Raw genomic sequence first — 19,084 nt, forward strand, 5'->3', positions numbered from 1 at the left:
CGTTTAATTTCAAGCGCAAATTTTGTATTAAAACTAATTTTTTATTTAAGATTTATACCGAAATCCTGAATTTCGTGATACTCGCATATATCACGGAGGCGGATTCTGGTACAATCGTTTTGTCAAAAAGATCGCTATAAAGAATCGTCGGTCTATCATTGGGCCTAGGGAAGGGCTGTAAAGTGCCGAGTGTGGCTTTTGTTTTCGCGGAGGGTGGAATCGATGCGCGTGGATTATATGCCGTGGTCGTTTTTGCCGTTGCCTGCATGGCGATTGCCTCTCTAGCGACGAAAGAGAAAGAGAGAGAAAGAGAGAGAGAGAAAGAGAGAGAGAGAAAGAGAAAGGGGGGAAGAGTAATCCTTTTGTTCTCAGTTCAACTCTCTGCGCAGCCGAGAGCTGATTGGCCAGTATCGCGGATTGGACCACGCAGCCGCGTTGAGACGCCACAAATCATCCCTCCGATACATAGCCGTATCCGGAAAGAGAAAGAGAAAGAGAGAGAGGGAGAGAAGAGGGGAGTGATTTTCTGAGGAGACCGATTACACTCGATACGAGTCACTCTCACACATGTGATGATACACAATCGCGCACTTGTCCTGATTTCATCCCTCTCAAGCCTCATCGCATCATCATTCTTGTTTCCATCATAGAAGAATAGTCGGGGACGCGTGATCTTCCATTTTACGCGTTATATTTTGACGGAGCGGAAAATTAAAGATGATTATTAGAGAAAAATGAATGATGTGGTCAGAAGAACATGGTAACAAAATTTTGTTACCTCCCAAAATTGTTGACCCTCAATCAAAGCAACAAATTAATATACAGGCACCTAACTTACATATCTTGAATAGGGTCAAAATATTAGCAGAATTCAACATATTCTCTGTGACATAAAAAATATAACATTCCATCAAACGAAAAGTTGACCTTTAATTCTTCGAAACGTCTCCACTTGCAAAAAAGTACATATACTATACATAATGTATAATTACTTTTCATGTAACTTCTATAACAATTTTTTATACAATGTATAATTTATAAGTTATTAGTTGTAAGTTATTAATTTATTCAAGGTGTGCAAGCTAGATGTATTTCCTCATTCGGTATATTTACTGTAATGCAAAAGAATGTGCGGACTTTTCGGCGTCAACTGTATATGATCATGACAGTATTTTTGCATAGATACTCAATTCTTACAAATTTGTTTGTTTGCATCGTTATCATTTGTGTTCGCACTTTCCTTCAAGAATGAAGATAATTTTCAAATTGCGAGTATTTCGAATACTTTTTTCTCTTTTTTTTTTTAGATATAAAAGTACGCGTTTCAAACATTTCTTGTCTTGATATCCAATCCTTCTCGAATTATCCTGCAGAGAAGGAGGGTGTGTCTTGTCGCGAGTAAATCGAGCAACCTTCTGAGAAGAAGTCCCGATCAGAAAACCAGCGAGACTTAATCTCCCGAGGGAATGGAGGTCCGTACAGGCTTCTGAAAGTATCTAAAGGCCCGTTGTCGCGAGCTCATCGATTGGAACGGTCGTGGATAGTGCGGGAGAAGCATTCTGCTCGAGGTGGGAGAAAATTGGGGGTGTGGGATACAGCCAGGGAATAATATACAACCGGAAGAGAGAGAAAGAGAGAGAGAGAGAGAGAGAAAGATAAAGAGAGCGGGAGAAGAGGAAGAGAATGAGAGAAAGAGAGAGAGAGAGAGAGAGAGAGGGCGACGGAGGAGCGAGGAAGGGAGAAGTCGGGAAGATAGAAAGCTCGTGGATTGAGTTAACCCGAACGAAAGCGCGGCTCTTAGCCCCCGTTTGATCGGCCAGATTCGCTCGAACGGGTCCAGAGCCTGCTACGCCATGTTGGCTAACACGGCGCGCGCGCACACCCAGGGTGTTCCCCGTCCCGTTCCTTTCCCCCCTCCCTCGTTCCCCCAAGGAACCCTCGTCCTGACTTGCATTGGCATCGCAGCAGCTCGATTCGGGCTCGACTCCCGAGACTTGTATCTACGAAAGTGGAGGAAAGGGGGTGGTTTGCGAGCAAGATGGGGGCAGAAAGGGTGACGGGAGGGGGGAGGCAGAAAGGAGATAAGAGCGGAACGGTGGAAACGGAGGTTGGAAAACTAAATTTACTATGTGATATACTTAGGAGCCCAAGGGGGGTCCCGACCGACGATCGGAGGTTCTACTTTTGAGACACTTCCAAGACGTTAGACGGAACTTTTCTATCCTGTCTCTCTTACCCTTTCCTCTCTTCCCCCTTCTCCTTTGCCTGACCCACGCTACGTTTCGCGCAGAAAGGACGAGGGGGTAACTCGAGAACCACCGCGAGAAAAACATCCATCTTTTCCTTTTCCTTGCACCGTTTGTCTGCGTGGCACGTAACCGCGGACGAGGAGGCTTATCTGTGTTTGCTGCTTCATTCTTACGATCCGTGTTCACGCGTCACTCTTTATCCCGCGTTTTCACTCTGATGCGAAATGGCGACGACGATTGGTTTTGTGCGAAAAGTAGTTTCCATCCCCGGAAATTGAAGTCACGTTTTGTATTTCGATTTGCGTATCATACACTACGTTTTTTAAAGAAGGAGAATTAAAACATAAGTACATTGGTCTGAAATGACCTGCGGAAGTAGATATGTTTTGCGAATAATGCATATGCGTCACGAATAATATTATTATGAACTTTCCGCCCCGACGTGAAGGCACTCTCATCAATATATCTTAAAATTATTTTATAAAAATTAATTTTTATACGATAATAAAAAAGACAGATAGGTTTTATATGTACACTGTTACATTATGTGTACAGAATTAGAAAATATCATTCATTTTTATTTTTAAAATATTTTTAAAATTATTATACACAAGCAGCATTTTTTGAAGAAAAAAATAATTTTAAAATAAAATATAATTAAAATTTAATATAAAAAAATTTTGTTTTGAGATACCTATTATTTATCTAATTTTATTTTGAAAAAAGAAATTTTGCTTATCAAATATTAATCTAAAGGCGATTTACTTAAATGTTAAAAAAACTCGAGAATTTTTTTTCTCTCTTTTGGCAGCTAAAACCAGATTTTTTAAAATCTTTTTATTTTTTGCCACTAAAACATCGGGTAATCATGGATTCATATATATAGTCTTGTCTATTATAAAATGTGTCATAACTTCTTGGCTTTTCTTATCTTTAGTTCATAAAATAAATTTTTAAATATTTTACACTTTTTATATATTTATTCATTAATCATGTGTGTCGTGAATAATGTTTTCTTTTCGTGCTAGATTTTTTGTATCAATTCTAAGTTCTAAGAGAGCATTTTCAAACATATATTTTGAAATTGGCATAATTTCGAAAAATTTTGACGTGTTACGTAAAGATAACTTATCTTCATTCATAATGATAAAAACACGACAATTAATAAATTGTATGTTTTCCGACATTCATGACATCGAAAAGTGAACACGTTAAGATTATAAATAATGATTACGCGATTCTTAATTTCTTGTGAAATTAATATTTTTAGATACGAGTTTTTCTCGTTCTTATTTTCGCATGTAACGCGCGACATTGGTTCGCACTGAATTAATATATACTAACTCTCGAAGTATATCTTCATAAGTCACGATGGTAAACATTCCATTTCCATTGTTAGGGGGCGAAATGTATTTTAAAGGCGGATTCGTGCAAACATGGCGCGTAACGGATGCGCGTCAGTGAAAATCACCGTGTGTTCTCAAGTCGTATTACGCGAGAAACAGAGAAAGAGCAAGGGAGAAAGACAGAGGAAGAGAGAGGAAATGAGGAGGAGGGGGAGGGGGGGGAGGACTTGCGTGCCGCAAGTATTGCCACGTTACAATATGTGGCACATAAAAGTGAGATTAACAGGATGTTTATCGAGCAATTATGCGCCGCTGCAATTAGTGCCAGCATGTTACCGTCGTCATCTACGTCGCGGTCAAATCGTTTATGTCATTAATGGCAGTGGTCTCCGCAATTGTGTGATTTATTATATAAACGAAAAGTCCACAAATTTTAATGGAACGTAATCGAATTAATATTAAATCAAATCTTAAAGAAATTATTTTTAAAAATCTAGTAAATTTGTTTATTTTGTAAATCTGTTTAATTTAAATGATATGCAATAAAATTGAAACTATAAATATATATATAAATGATAATAATAATAATTAATAAATAAAAAATAAATAAATAAATAAAATGAAAACTAATAATATATATGTATATATGTTATATTAGTTATAATTTTATTATATTTTTTATTTTATAAAATTTAAATGAGATATGTGTGATAAAATTAAAACTAATATCTATATATGTATATTATATGTATAATTAATTTTAATTTTATTATATACAATATACATCATTTAGATTTGATATTTACAAAACAAACAAAACAATACAATTATACACACTCACATGCGTGCACATGATATATTTGAAATTTAACTATGAAATAAAATTTATAATTAATATTTTTTTTAATTCTTGCAATATTCTTACATTTTCCTCACAATCCTTAATAATGCATATTTTTATCAAGTTTTTTGATATACACACACACATATATATATATATATATATATATATATGTATATATGTATATCAAGAGCAATGGGTTTTATTTTTGTTAAGTAAATATGATTGTTAATAATCGATATCTCTCATGTAACAAAATATCTATATATATATATATATATAATTCATGTAGATTTTCTCTCATAAGGAAACTATATCAGACTATATCATTGAATGTACGAGTAACGGCAAACAACTTCCCAAGCAATCGCGCTCTTCGCTAACGTTACTGGGCCAAGGACTGCATGCAAAACTCACAGACACTGCGACGAAGGATGCAGAGAGAGCAACGCTAGTGGAGCTGCAGCTAGAGAGAAGAAGAATCAGCCGGATCGTAAAAATGAAAATAATAAAACTTTCGCGAAACGTTGCACTCTTTATGATCTTGGTGGATAAAAGTGAGATAGAGAGAGAGAGATAGAAAGAGAGAGAGAGAAGAGTTGTGCTAATGCGCGAAGAGAATGAGAAAGAGAAGGGACGGAAAAGCCGGAATTTCCATTGTATGTGTGTTGTGCAGTCGCGATTTTATTTGCTTATTGCTTTATTTCGCGCTGAATGCGTTGCATAAGTAATCCACGGAAGAGAGTTAAGGGGCTGCACGTTCCTACACATTTTTATGAAATCTTTATTAATGTGTATGAGAAATATAAGTGTGGATATGCATATGTTGATATTTTGATATATAAATTTAGCATATTCATTAAAAAAATTAAATTTTTTGTTCTTTTATTTATTAATAAAATCTGTAAAAAATTTATTAATTTATAAAATTAATTTTATATAAATTAATTTTTATCATTAATTTTTAATAAAATTTTAATATCATTTTTTTTTAAAGACAATATGTCGTTTTTACTATGATTATATCTGACAAATCTTTCATCGCTGGGAAAAATGTGTAACTTTGCAAGATTCATATGTAGAAAAAGACTAAAACGTACACAGTTTCACAATCACTCTTTTCCTTATAGGCAAAGGTACGAACTTTATAAACGCCTCACGTATATAATAATAATAATAATAATAATAATAATAAATTGTTATTAATTATTAATAATAAATCGTTCAGCAAGTGAAAGAAGACTCGGATTCCCGATTCAGCGACTTCATCCGGATATTTTTCCTACCTATGCTTCTTTAGAAGAATCAAAGAGAGATTTTATTAAATTAAAAAAATCTTAAATTGAGATTTATTTAATTATTTGATATCATATCAAAATAAAAACCCATAAGTTCATTTCAATAAAAAATTAATTTTCCTTGAAACTGACCCCATCCGCGTCTGGCTTTTACTAATACATAGCCCATTGAAATTAATTGGTATTTTACATTAAGAAGTTTATTAATCTCTTAATTGCTAAAATTTCTTAGAAAAAATTTTTATTTCGACAAAACAATTTTGAACACTTATATTGCATATATTTACGTCTTATATGCGAGTCAAAATTTTTGTTAGCAAAAAATTAGCGATAAAGTGAGGTATTTTTCCACCGAAGTATTTAGGAAAGTTGTGGAATTTCGCTTACAAATGCGAGTCACACCTTTTCGCTTGGCCCCGTGTCGTACGGGATGTTCTTTTACCATCGCCACCTACAACCCCTCGCGTATCGTATACAAAGGCGGTGGCCCTCGACAAGGCAGAATCTGACCCCTCTTCTGTATTGTATTACCGCGTCGCCACCTTTGGGGGAGAAAACACTGGGGATAATGTTATGGGGGCAACGTTTTATTGCCTGCCCACTCTATTTGCAGCGATCCCACGGGGGACAAACTGTCAGCGAGAATTTTAAAAACAAACTAACGGGGATGAGCCAAATTAGTGACTCGATATCGTTGTATAATCGATTTTTGATTGTATCCTTTAAAACTGCATTATATTTTCAATATTCTTATCGAAGTTCCAATTTTTAAAGTCGCGTAAGGAATATAATATAGAAAATAAAAACATAAGAAAATAAATATATACATATGTATGATAGTATGATAGTACATTACAGGCATGGCCAACCTTTTTCGATTCGCGGGCCACATTTAAAATTTTCAAACTTTTCGCGGACCGTACTCAGACTCAAGATCAATGCTAAAAAAAAAAACAAAAAAACTAATGGAGCGAGGAATAACAGAGACAGACGACAAAATTTTATTTTTTACAAAAAAAAAAAATAATACTGTTTTTTTACTAATATTAAAAATACTGTTTTTAATGTCAATGTAAATTTAAGTTTTAATAAAAATAATTTTATAATTTTATTTCTTTAATTATTTATTTTTCAAAATATTGTCGCGGGCCGGATGAAACTGCTCCGCGGGCCGTAGGTTCGCTATGCCTGGTATATTAGAAGAATGGATGAAGTTAATAAGTGGCTCGAAAAAGAAGATTTGAGCTATTTAAAAGTGTTCACAAATAATAAGCAATATGTAATATAACTTAATTTAACTCGTTCAGGACTCAGGTCTCATGTCTCATGCTCGGATATATACTATATCTATGCTTTCTTTATGATCTTTCTTTGCTTGTGTGCTGTAAAATAATGTAATACTTGTTTGTTAATGGAAAAATAAATCCAATTTTGTCTATCTTTATATAAATTAGGAATATCTGATATTAATCTTTAGAGGATTCCTCTCTTAAGGTAAGCGAATCCATTTCGTGCTTCTCTTAGAACAGGGTTCTAAAAATAAGTGGAAAAGTAGGAATACAATTTTTTTAGTAATATATAGTTACTCGTCATAATATTAGAAGATCTATGATCCGTGATCTTGCGCGAGCGTAACTCTTCGATGTTGCTTCGTAATTTGTTTAAGAATCTCATAGCAGAATAAATATTGAGGTGTTAGTTTACGTATTATAAATCAATTGCAATCTATCGCAGGGCGGAAACATTATAGGGAAAAGTGCAATCGGGTGTTACTGTCAGATCATGTTACATTTAAGCCTAACGTTTCTACAGGGTGCGTAACGGCCGTGTTTCTCGAATTTCACGAGCGCATTCCACACATGCGGCGAATAGAAGTGCAACGATTGCATCAACTCACGGTCACTTGCAAAAATATATGCGAGTCTGTCATTTCATAAAAATCGATCTGCTAAATATATTTTAAATTAAGATTATAGCCAATTATAAATATATATATATATATATATTTATATATGTATGTATATTCATATTTATTTTAAGGCTCCTGGTACCTTGCCGACCATGTCGGAATCGTGACGTCAGAGGCGAGAAAATACACGCTATTTTTTTTTAAATGCCATTTCTAAATAAAAACATATTTGCATAAAATAACACTTAAGATCTCTTTAATACACTTCTAAAAAACGCCGAAAACTATCCTTTTCCCTTTATAATCAATCAACAGCTGTAAAATGTAATATTATGAGGCCCAGTCCTTCTGGTCTTTGCACATGCGCAGTCATTCCGCATGTCAAAGTCTGATATCTCGATCATTTTACGGTTGTTGATTGACTGTCAAAAGAAAAGAATAGTTTTCGGCGTTTTTTAGAAGTGTATTAAAGAGATCTTACGTGTTATTTTATGCAAATATGTTTTTATTTAGAAATGGCATCTAAAACATCTTAACGTGTTATTTCTCGCTTCTGACGTCACGATTCCAATATGGCCGCGGTGAGCACCCAGGAGCCTTAATAATAATAATAATAATATGATAATGTGAATTAAATATATTTTTTGTATAATCTTAATTTGAAATAATTTAAAATTATTAATACAGTTATTAAATTAAAATAACTGTAATAATTTAAGAAACTATTTAATCATGTATATTTATATATGTATATGTATATATATATTTATTTATTTATTGTATAATTATAATTAATATCATATTCATATTGTTTAACATTGGCATATTTTCTATCTATTTAACATTGGCATATTTTCTATATCTACTTTTTATTCTTAATTATTTATAGAATTTTATATTTGTTAAAATATTAATAAGGTTTTTCTCTTTTTACAACAAATTTTGATATTAACGCAAGTCGACTGCAAATTAAAAAAATTAATACAGTTTGCCAGCTATAAATTATCATTTGTTCCAAGGCAATGTTATCATTTACAAATAGATTTAACGATAAATGTGCTCTTCTCGTTTCTGGTCCTAATACAAATTTTAAAATTTGCAAATTAATAATAAGGGGTAAGTATATTGAAAAATATATTTTGGTGTGAAAACTCCAAATGTAACTTATATGTAATTTCTTTATAAAATGTAATCATAAAGTATATAAAATACTACAAAACTTTTGTCTGAAAGATATTTTCATATATTGTAGGGTTTCCATGTGATATTCTATCAAAATCAAGTATACTGAATTAACTTCGAAGTTATAGGACTTGTTTTTTCTATGAACTTCTATAAACGTATATATTAGCTCATATAAAAAATATTTCTTATTAGCAGCTGCTCCTTGACATATCCAAAGTCCATCAAAATCCAGTGAGGAACAATTATTCCAATCTTTTCTTTTGCTAGAACGAAAGAATGTTGCAATTACAGAGAGACAACATAACTGAAAGTGAGAGATATAACTGGAAAGTGTGTTTCAGATCTCCACCGCAGTGTATACATTAGCAATAATTACCCTGTTATTTTGAGCGAAACACGGCTCGAGTCGCTTACACGTACATTGTATGTATGTACGTGTGTGCCCGGACTTTACTAAAAACATCCTCGCATATGCCGCCGACAGGTGTTTACCGTCATTGTCGGGATTCGCGCGTGGCTGTTTTCCAGCGTTCGTCTAACCTAACCTAACGAGATTCTCAAATCCTCTTAAACACCCCGGTATTGACAGACTTGACCTCGCTTTTTCGAAATCGATACTACTACTTCGAAGTACCATCCTCTGACACTAATTATTATCGAGGGAATTACGAAGAGAATGAGCAATTTGATCGATTAAGCCGCAATTAATGCGGAACGAATTTCGAAATGATTATTGCGACGAATCGTGTAATTTAAATGATTGCTTGGGAAGAACGTTATTTCCGTAGACTCCTCAATTCGATAGGCGTGTTTGATAAATTATTTTTTACCAAGAAAAAAAATTTTAATTATTTTTGAAAAAATATATTGAGATTTCAAAATTTTTCGCAAGAGATCTTTTTCATAGAGATTTCTTATCAAATTTTTTAATATAACAAATCTAATTTTAATCCAGAAATAAGTTTGGATTAGGTTAGAATTTTTTCGGAATAGGATACTAAATTATTTCACCATATATATATATTCTTTCTGAAATGTACATATTATACCATAAATTGTTGTGATAAAAATATTGCTGTTATTACTTTTAAAAATTGATATCTCATATGGATCGTATATAGCGTATTTTGGTTTGCAGTATTTTTCTTCTGATAAAAATTCCTATAAAAATGACCTATCAAATTAAGGGATTATTTCACGAAAAGGCATTCTTGCCGATTGCTTCGTATGAGATATTCGCGAAATTCTTGATCATCATCACAGACAATGCGTTTCTGCGCATTGTTACCTACGTAAACGTTCGCCTCCGACGGAATAATTAATCACTCGCGCGTAATCTAAGATCACCCGCTTTGTAAACACGATATACCTTTCCTACGCGCTGTGAGCTAATCGAGCGATCACTGCTTACGATTAGATTTATCATGATACCCTGTGTAGGACCAAATCATGAGAATTGCCAAATTTTGAGCATGTTGAAACGCAAAATTAAACATTGATCAATACTTAAATACGTTATTACAAGACGATTAAGTCTTTTAAATTTTAGAAGCTTCATCGGTATTTTCAAAGGAATACGTATTTCTATATTTCTAATATTTTTTTAAGTAATCATGCTTTAATTTTCACTCCTAAAATATTTCTGCACACATCACAAGACTCATCCGATATGTATGCATTATGTTTTGGGTTTGTTCTTTATTGCTGCATTGGTACTAGTGCACATTGGTGCAGTAAGTTAGAGTGAAACAAAATATATTTATCTTACTTAAACTTATTGCATTAGTGTGCACTAGTTCATCAGTGCAGGATTAGAGGACAAACTCTTATTGTTTCCTATTTAATACTCGGATAATCGGTTTTCTTTTTTTAAATAAGAATCATTCAAAGCCTTTGCTGACAGTGTTGTGCTTAGATGATTTTAAAATTAGCTAGATAAAGATGAGATAAAAATATATAAATTCATCTTAGATAAGATGAAGATGATTTTGTTTTAAATGTATCTAGATAAAAGATAAAATTATATGACGATTCATCTAGATAACTTCCAGATAATATTATTTTTAAAATCGCTTATGTAAACAGTTAAAAAATGTAAATAAATAAAAATGTAATGTAAAATAAAAAAAATGGAAATTATAAAAGAGATATAAAAATATATTCATAGTTTTTTATTTATAAGTTTTTGTCGTTTACTGCTCAAGTTCTACTATACTTAAAATATTTTCATGTGCTATGAAACTCTAAATCAAATTATCTGAATATTATTTTAGATAATTTAGTAAAGATAACACTTTTTTTTATCTAAGATGCAGATATAGATAATACATTTTTTAATTATCTATATAAAGATAAGATAACGTCAAAATTTCATCTAGATGATCATCTATATAATTTTATTTAGATAACAGCAAACACTGTTTGCTGATAATGATTGAATTAAGAATTTTACAAGTAGATTTGAATTTGTTTGCATGTTTTCAAACTCTCTATAATTATTTCAAAAAAAGAGTACTTTCAAGTAAACTCAAACCTGAACGAGATAGGTTGGAACTCTCTTAGAGAAACAAAAGCAGTACTTTCAAGTACATTTAAACCTAAATCAAGTTTGTGCGAACATTTTATGTGTATTTAAGAGAAATTTTATGTTGAAAATTTTGATTGGATTAAAATTTTTAAGTATATATTGAACTTGATCCCATATTCCTCTAGTGTTTAGCTTTCGTAGCGACATTCCAGTTCTTGACATCGACTGAATCTCTCCCCCTCTATCTTCTCGGTTCGATATTCAGATCGCGGGATTAATTCCGCGTAGATTGTGTCGTCAAAAGTCCCGACAGCCGGCTTGTCGGGACGCTCGCCGAAGAAAGGCGTCTTCAGGATTCGAAATTGCCTTCGTCTCGCGAAAGTCTCTCCCTCGGATGGAAACTGGCTAATCCGCGCCGGGATCTAAACGGTTGCCAATCATTTCCGGTTCTCGGATTAGTCGCGCGTCGAAAAGTCAGCGAGCTCGCACGTTCGTAAGGGCGTGAAACGGCTTCTGGCAGGACCTTCCGAAGGACCCATGATACGGAGGTGACAACAATGTGATCCCGGGGACGAATGTCGGCTTCGGTAAGCGGATTACAAACGACTCGTACACGCGTCCGAGAAATGATATTCCCGTGCAGAAAGAGATTGGCTTTTTTCACGCCTTTCTCCTAACTGGCAGTGCATTGATCCGACGTTAAGATCCGTATATTGAAGAAAGGAATATATGTATAAGAGAAAATAGAAGTGGCAAAATATCTATTATATTTTAAACGCATGTATACGTTTATACTTTGAATTCAATGCAAATACACACATACACACACAGAGGGACGTATATACACATACAGGATGTTTCTAAATAAATGCGAAAAACTTTAGGAAATAATTCTTTATCGAAAATTACAAGGGTTTTTCATATAAACATATATCTCTCCCTGAAAAGTACACTCCTACAAAGGGGGAGGTAAAAATTAGGTTTTAAATTTTTTTTCTCAATTTTTGTACAAGTACAAAAAATGAAATTTGGTGGATATTTTCTACTAGTAAAAAGGATATTTATTAATACTTTTCTAATCTTTATACGTATCGTTATAAGGGAATGAAACTAACAACTCCTATTCAATTTTTTATTTTTTAACCGAGCAGAATGTGATCATCTAAAAACTAAAAATATACGTTAGAAAGCTTGATTCCTTTAGAAACTTTTTATTCCGTTTATTTTTTTTGTAAAATCAATAGTTTTCAAGAAAAAAATAAAAACCTAATTTTTACCTCCCCCTTTGAAGAAGTGTAACTAATCAGGGAGGATATAAAATTATATGTTTATATGAAAAATCCCCCTTAATTTTCGACAAAGAATCATCTAAAATTTTTCGTATTTATTTAGAAACACCTTGTATATAATCAGAAATTATATAGATATAAACTCATAACTTATATATTTTCAGAAAAAGATTGAAATTTTAATTCTTCTCTTAAATTTGAAAACATATAAGATTAAGAAATTTACTTCTTACAATTTTTTTTTGGGTCTTAAAAAAATTAATTGATATTAAGTAATAATACACAACTATTATATAAGTTTTTAATTATTCACGCAAATTCTATAGGTGTGAATAAATAATAATATTGTAAAAAAAAAGAACAATCAGGAAAGAACATTGCTTCTAAAATTTTCTTCTAATTTTACCTGACAACACAAGCGCGCGCTGCGATTTGTCTGATTTCATTTAATAATTTTATTTAATTTTATTTAATTTTATTTTAAACAACTGTCAAACTGTTAATCCTCGCAATGACAGCCGCTCAAAGCTAAGAATATAACGCACAACGCGAATCGAGACAGCCAATCAGCATCTCGGAAAATGCCTTTTTTAGAAATGGATGGCTATTGTAAAGTACACAGGTATAATGATAAATATAAATCAAGTTAAATATGAAATATCTAATAAATTTAAATAATCAAGTTAATTTAATTAATATGTCTAATTATAAGTTAAATATAATATAATTAAATTGAATTAAATATGAAATATCTTCCCTTATATGTACATGCTGTGTTCCGCTCTGTAATTAGAATATGGCGTTGCTATATTAAATTGCCCTTCCTCGCTTATTAACGCGGTATGCGTGTAATTGTCGCGTAAAGACATACTTGGAGATACAATAATTAGGAGTTCGCGCGATCCCAGAGATCGAGAGAAGTAAACAGCTAATGAGCGATCAGCGGCGTACATATATGATCGATGCGTAAATCCATCGACAATTACGTCCGACTGTTAGTCCAACGTTAATAATTTTCTAATCAACGCTGCGTGAAAGATCGATCGTATTTGTACCGTGACGAGCAGCCGCAACCGAGTGCTGCTGCTGATGCCGCGATGATGGAAGGTGGAATGTAATAATCTAGACGGGAAATTGGAATAAACGGGACGCGCGGGGGGTTTTAACGGGGCAGTTAGTTCGCTCTCGTCCCTCCTGTAAAAAAAAAAAGAGGGAAAAAATCGCCTGGGCCAATCTACGTGAAAGCGTGCGGCGCAGCAATTACGTCGGCGTTACTCTTCCTAATTGTCCTTCATTAATAATTCTGCGATCTCCTGTGGCATGTGGATGGCGTACCACGGAAGGTGGATACCATTTACGATTATGATCGCGCGCGTCGGCCGCTGACTGATAACACCAATAATAACGAACGCACGTTATTAGCTTAAAGAAAAGAAAGAAAGAAGAAAAACGCTTTTTCTCGTTACAAATATTTTACAAGATCTTTCCCTTGATGTGAATTGAGGCTCCCCGTTTATATAAGGAGCTGCCTTGCAATGTAAGCAACGGAAATGTGTCATAGCGATTTTTGTAATAACGTGAGTATATAGCGTAGTAATAATTGCTTAAATGATTTTTTTAATAAATGGATTTTATATGATTTTCTTAAATGCGATATCTTGTTATTAACTTTTTTAAAATTTATATTCATTATAAGGTAAATATCTCTTGTTGATGTATGTTCTTCACACTTGTGTGTAAATGTGAATTAAATATAATAACACATTGATAAACACATCAACGTGGATCTTATATAAGAAGAATTATTTATTTACATGCATTTTTTACAGTATTTTAAAAATATAATATTAATATAGATAGAGACTTTATAAAAAAACATATAGTGCTAAAAAAATATCTATAAACGTAGAATGCTACTTCACAAACAAATATATAAATCATGATCCAAATATAGACTTATTTTGAAAAGTGAATTTTATAAATAATTTCGAAATATATATTTTTTTTAAACTTAATACTCTTCTGCAAGTCACTGTATATTTGGTCCAAGTTTAAAGTTTATAAGGAAAATATAAGGGAAAATACATATCGTGTCGTTCGATTTTAGCTCAATATATGTATATATATATATTGCACGCGCGGGCACTTTTCCCTATTTCTCGTGTCACCATAGCGAGGCAAGGATGACGATTATCGATTACCATGACGTGACTTTCGAGATTTCCAAACGCAACACCACCGCGTCTCGCGCCGGGGCTGGTCATTGGTCTTGCCCGTGAAACACTTAAGGGGACGTTATAAATAGCGATGCGGTGCAAGGTGCGAGCTGTCGTGGCGAGTCAATGTCGTGGAAAAATTGGCGCCTTAAGTACAGCCCCGGTACTACTTGTTTTCGCATTTTAGCGAAGCGGCACCGGATTTAGCATCGCGCGAGAAAGAAGCAGTATTAGTGTCGTCGCTTCTCTAATCACGTAGCCATCGTCGTCCGCGTAATTACTTTTAATGCGCTTGTTTGAGGAGATAAACTGATTACACGAACAACAGCTGTTGTATAGCGAGCGGCTTCGCGAGTAGTTTAAAAACAATTCATCCCGTGGATGAAAAGGAGGATGGATCGGCCAGGTCGGTAAAAGAAGTTGTAAATTAACAGAAATAATACCTATACGTTCGGTATAGATCACCTAACTTAACCTAACCTAACATAACCTTAATGATGTCCCTTCGCGCGATGAGAGAAAACAGAGTTTCTGTGATCACTGTGTGATTTGCAGCGATTCTCAACATTTTTTTTGTTAGAGTGTGGACGTAATAGAAATCAGAGTAACAAGTAACACTTTCCAAGCAACTGCTATGTTTACATTTGTATTTACAACCTTACCCGTATCATGAAGCTAGTAATCTGCATATCATACTTCTCGAGTCTTCACGAATGTGAAAACTGATCAAGAATCTGTTCTATTTATTGCGTTTTTATTATATATGTACGAATTTCTGCGTAATACGAGTGTTCTGGAAATCTTACGAAATTCGGCGTCATCCGATTAAAGAAGTTAATGACGACTTAGCACTTGTTTAGCCGGAGGGATTAAACTCCTGAGGACAGCGGCACAGGTAGAAAAGATGAATGAAACAAATGAGGGTAACATAATTAAAGCTTTCGAATGCCGAGCTCCAATTTAGAACCATTAGAATTCCTAAACGTTGTCGGGCGAATAGACCCAACAACTGGAGAGGAGAAAGAGAAAAGAGAAAGAGAGAGAAAGATAGAAAGAAAGAGAGCGAGAAAGAGAAACGTTTCTCTCTCTTAGTGGAAAGAAATATATCTAGTTCTCGAAAAAGAGGCATTCTATACAATTACAACCAGCGACGGTCGACGTGATCTCACCGATTGGAACATCCGGTCGAGAGGGACCATATGTACTCCCTATATTCTTGATAGCCTCATGAAAGTCGCAAGTGATCAGATAAGTAGACAAAATTTCAAAATGCCATGTTCGCGTATCTTTCAAAATAAGTGTCGCTGTAATTTATTTGATTGTCTTTCAATCAAATAAAAATTTTAACTATCCAAAGAATTGTTTCAGAGATTGAAAAGCTACTCGTACGTATAAAATATATTTTTATTTATTTTTAAAGAATCATAAATAATTATCTTTTAAGAATCACTAATAATAAATTATACGTTTCAAGAGAAGAAGATAAAGTCTATCAAATTATTGGATAGTCATTGTTGCAAAATAGTTTCGTAAGGAATGTTAAGAAATTCAGTACAGAGCCAGAAATAAAACTGAATAATTAATATTTTCAATGAATCTTTTAATGTTTAAATTTTGTCATCTAAAGTCTAAAGTATGACAAACATATGCAACTGCAATCAATTGACTCGTGTATCTTATTTCTTCCATCGCGTGTTTTTCGAAAATTTAATCTGTAACTTGGTTGAGCAGTCGCCCGGCAAGCGAAAGACTCGGGTACGATTCAGCGACTTCGGCCCGATATTTTTCTCGCCTATATCTTTAGGGGGGTCAGAGGGGAATTTAGGAATTAAAAATTCTCGAATTGAGAATTAATTCCATTTTAAGTCTTGGCAAAGAACCAAGTAAAATTTTCGTGCTTTATGCGCATCATCAAATTTCTATCGGGAAAATAAAATTTCTGCTATAACGCACCTACATCCGCGTACGGCTCTTATAGCCAATTTATTTCGTAATATATATATTTAATCTGTAACTTGTTTTCGACATGACTGTGTCGAATATATAATCCCTTTTCCGCTTAAAAGATCCTATGTAAATATTGTTAGAAAAGGCCATTGATATTGTCGCGACTTCATTATATTATTATAGCGACGAGCAGTTTCGAAAGCGTGTAATAAAATGTGATTTACCATTGGACGTAACTGAAGCGCCGTCGTGGTGGCTGGCGTCACTGTCCTCGTCTAGATTACTAGTGCTCAAGGACGTTCTGGACTGATGCCTGACACTGAGATCCCGCGGCGTCGAGGGTGGACTTCCGGGTGGCTCCTGGCTAGGTAGACCGGACTGGTGCATCTTGCTAGACGCGCCGCCCAGGATGTCGGTGATCATAAACCTCGATCTCTGCGGCATCGTCGTTGAGGCGTCGCCTCTTTCCAGCCCGTTGTTGTTATTGTTATTGTTGTTGCTGTTTAGATTGTTATTGCGCGAATCCAACCCGTTGGAGAGACGTTCGATGGCGACACTATTCCGATCGACCATATTTTCCAGCCGATGCGCCTCCAGGCCAGACATCCTGCTGAGATTCAGTCCGTTATTTGCCACGGCAACGCCACTGAGAGCGGCCACGTGGTGGTTCTGTTGATGATGGACCGTCATCACGGTAGACACAGGTGATTCCTTCGGGCTACGGGCACCTGCAGGTGTCTCTGTCGCCACCCCAGGACTCGCCCGGTACCTGGGAGACAGAATCTTGCCGACGGTGACGACGTAGCCTACGCCAAGAAGATCGTGGGCCTCACTAATTCAACTTCACTTCACTGTAATTCCAGATAGATTCGATCTCTGGATCACTTCTTCCCTTCTACGCGTGCGACGAGCACGTTATTACCTGACATTCTTGATGTTTACGATCTCGAATGCGCTGCGATGCGTTGATCTTTTTTTCGATAAAAGGATCAAGAAACCTCCCTCGTTCGTGTCGAGGACATAAATATGCTTATTGATTTAATAAGCTCGAACGATTTCAGAGATTCATTCAATCTGACAGAGACATTGGATCCTTTAAATCACGCAAATGTTCAAAAACAATTTAGTGAATTGACCGGCAAAAATCACCCGGGGAAAATTCAGCATAAATGTGAGACCGATATTCGTGTCGGGATGCGTGTGCACCTTGCACTTCCTCTCGTTTACTTGGTCGCTCCACCTTCGCCACCACCTTCTTCCCAGGCGCAATTAAGGGGCCGCTCAGCTCGGCTCCCCGGTTAATTGCTAATTGGCCACTTAACATAATTGCCGCGCGTAAGAGCGAAGCCGCCGGCCATTTCCGCTTTCCTTTTTCTCCTTTTCCTTTTGCACGTTTAATTATTAATTATTTTTTATATAAGACTACGTTCCTCTCACTTTTGCACAATTATGCGATGGTAAAACGATAAAATATTTGCTCAAATGGGTTTGAGAGATTTTTAGTTTGACTTCTTGTTATTCGCCGACTGTCGCTGATTGTCCAAGCATAAAATAGATGTGACAAAACTTTTCAGGAAGAATTCCTAAACATTGGCACGCCTCCACTTTTATCCTGCCACAATTATGTCTGTCGCATAAACAAGCACAAGTGATCACATTTGTCAGAGAGTCCTATCAGTAACTGTTCACTCGATTGGTTCGTTTCGATTTGTGCTAATTTCAAGAGTTTGTATTTAAGCGGGCTTATCGCGATTGCCTATCACACAATTGTTCACTCTTGCAACGAGCCTTTTATCAGCGTTTTGTCAATTTCAAACTGTCAATACACCTTGTTACAGCTTGTTGACACTGTTTTATCTCTTCAGGTCGCACTGTCACTTGATTGTCGCGTTAGATCATTTCGATTACTCGAGTCGAATTTTGACAAATACTTTTATTAGCCTGTTCTAAATCCTGACCAACAAACTCTATAAGACTTCTCGAAAGGAAATCTCCGATTGATCAGCGTCTTCCGTATTCGCGGATAAGATTCGCGCGCGTGTATACAATCCCGCGATAGAGGTCAATCTGATACACGCGAGAGACACTTTTCGCTGGAAGAAGAACCGCTCCGATCGGTGTGTTTCCAAAACTGGAAACCTAGTCGTGACGCGAGGTATGCGTACGTGCGTGCGTGTGCATCGAGTTGTCACGACTGGTCTGTCCGCACTGAGAGAACGGCGGGTACCTCTGCTCGTTCCTGGGCGGCCATATCGCGATTTTGGCACGCCCCATGAT

The 19,084-nt window shown here is 35.0% G+C and overlaps 1 protein-coding gene across 1 annotated transcript in view; it reads right to left on the bottom strand.

The window, feature by feature from the left end:
• Positions 1–19,005, bottom strand: part of LOC145937191 (uncharacterized) — a 37,053-nt gene extending 18,048 nt beyond the window's left edge. The window contains exon 1 of the mRNA XM_083040117.1: positions 17,032–19,005. Coding sequence (XP_082896243.1) covers positions 17,032–17,497 — 466 coding nt within the window. The 5' untranslated portion in view covers positions 17,498–19,005. The remainder of the gene's footprint in view (positions 1–17,031) is intronic.
• Positions 19,006–19,084: the final 79 nt, after the last annotated feature.

Source organism: Prenolepis imparis, unplaced genomic scaffold (genome assembly GCF_030444845.1).
Source record: "Prenolepis imparis isolate NDT839.2.m4 unplaced genomic scaffold, iyPreImpa1.0 SCAF_6, whole genome shotgun sequence".
NCBI classification, from domain to species: Eukaryota; Metazoa; Arthropoda; class Insecta; order Hymenoptera; family Formicidae; genus Prenolepis; species Prenolepis imparis.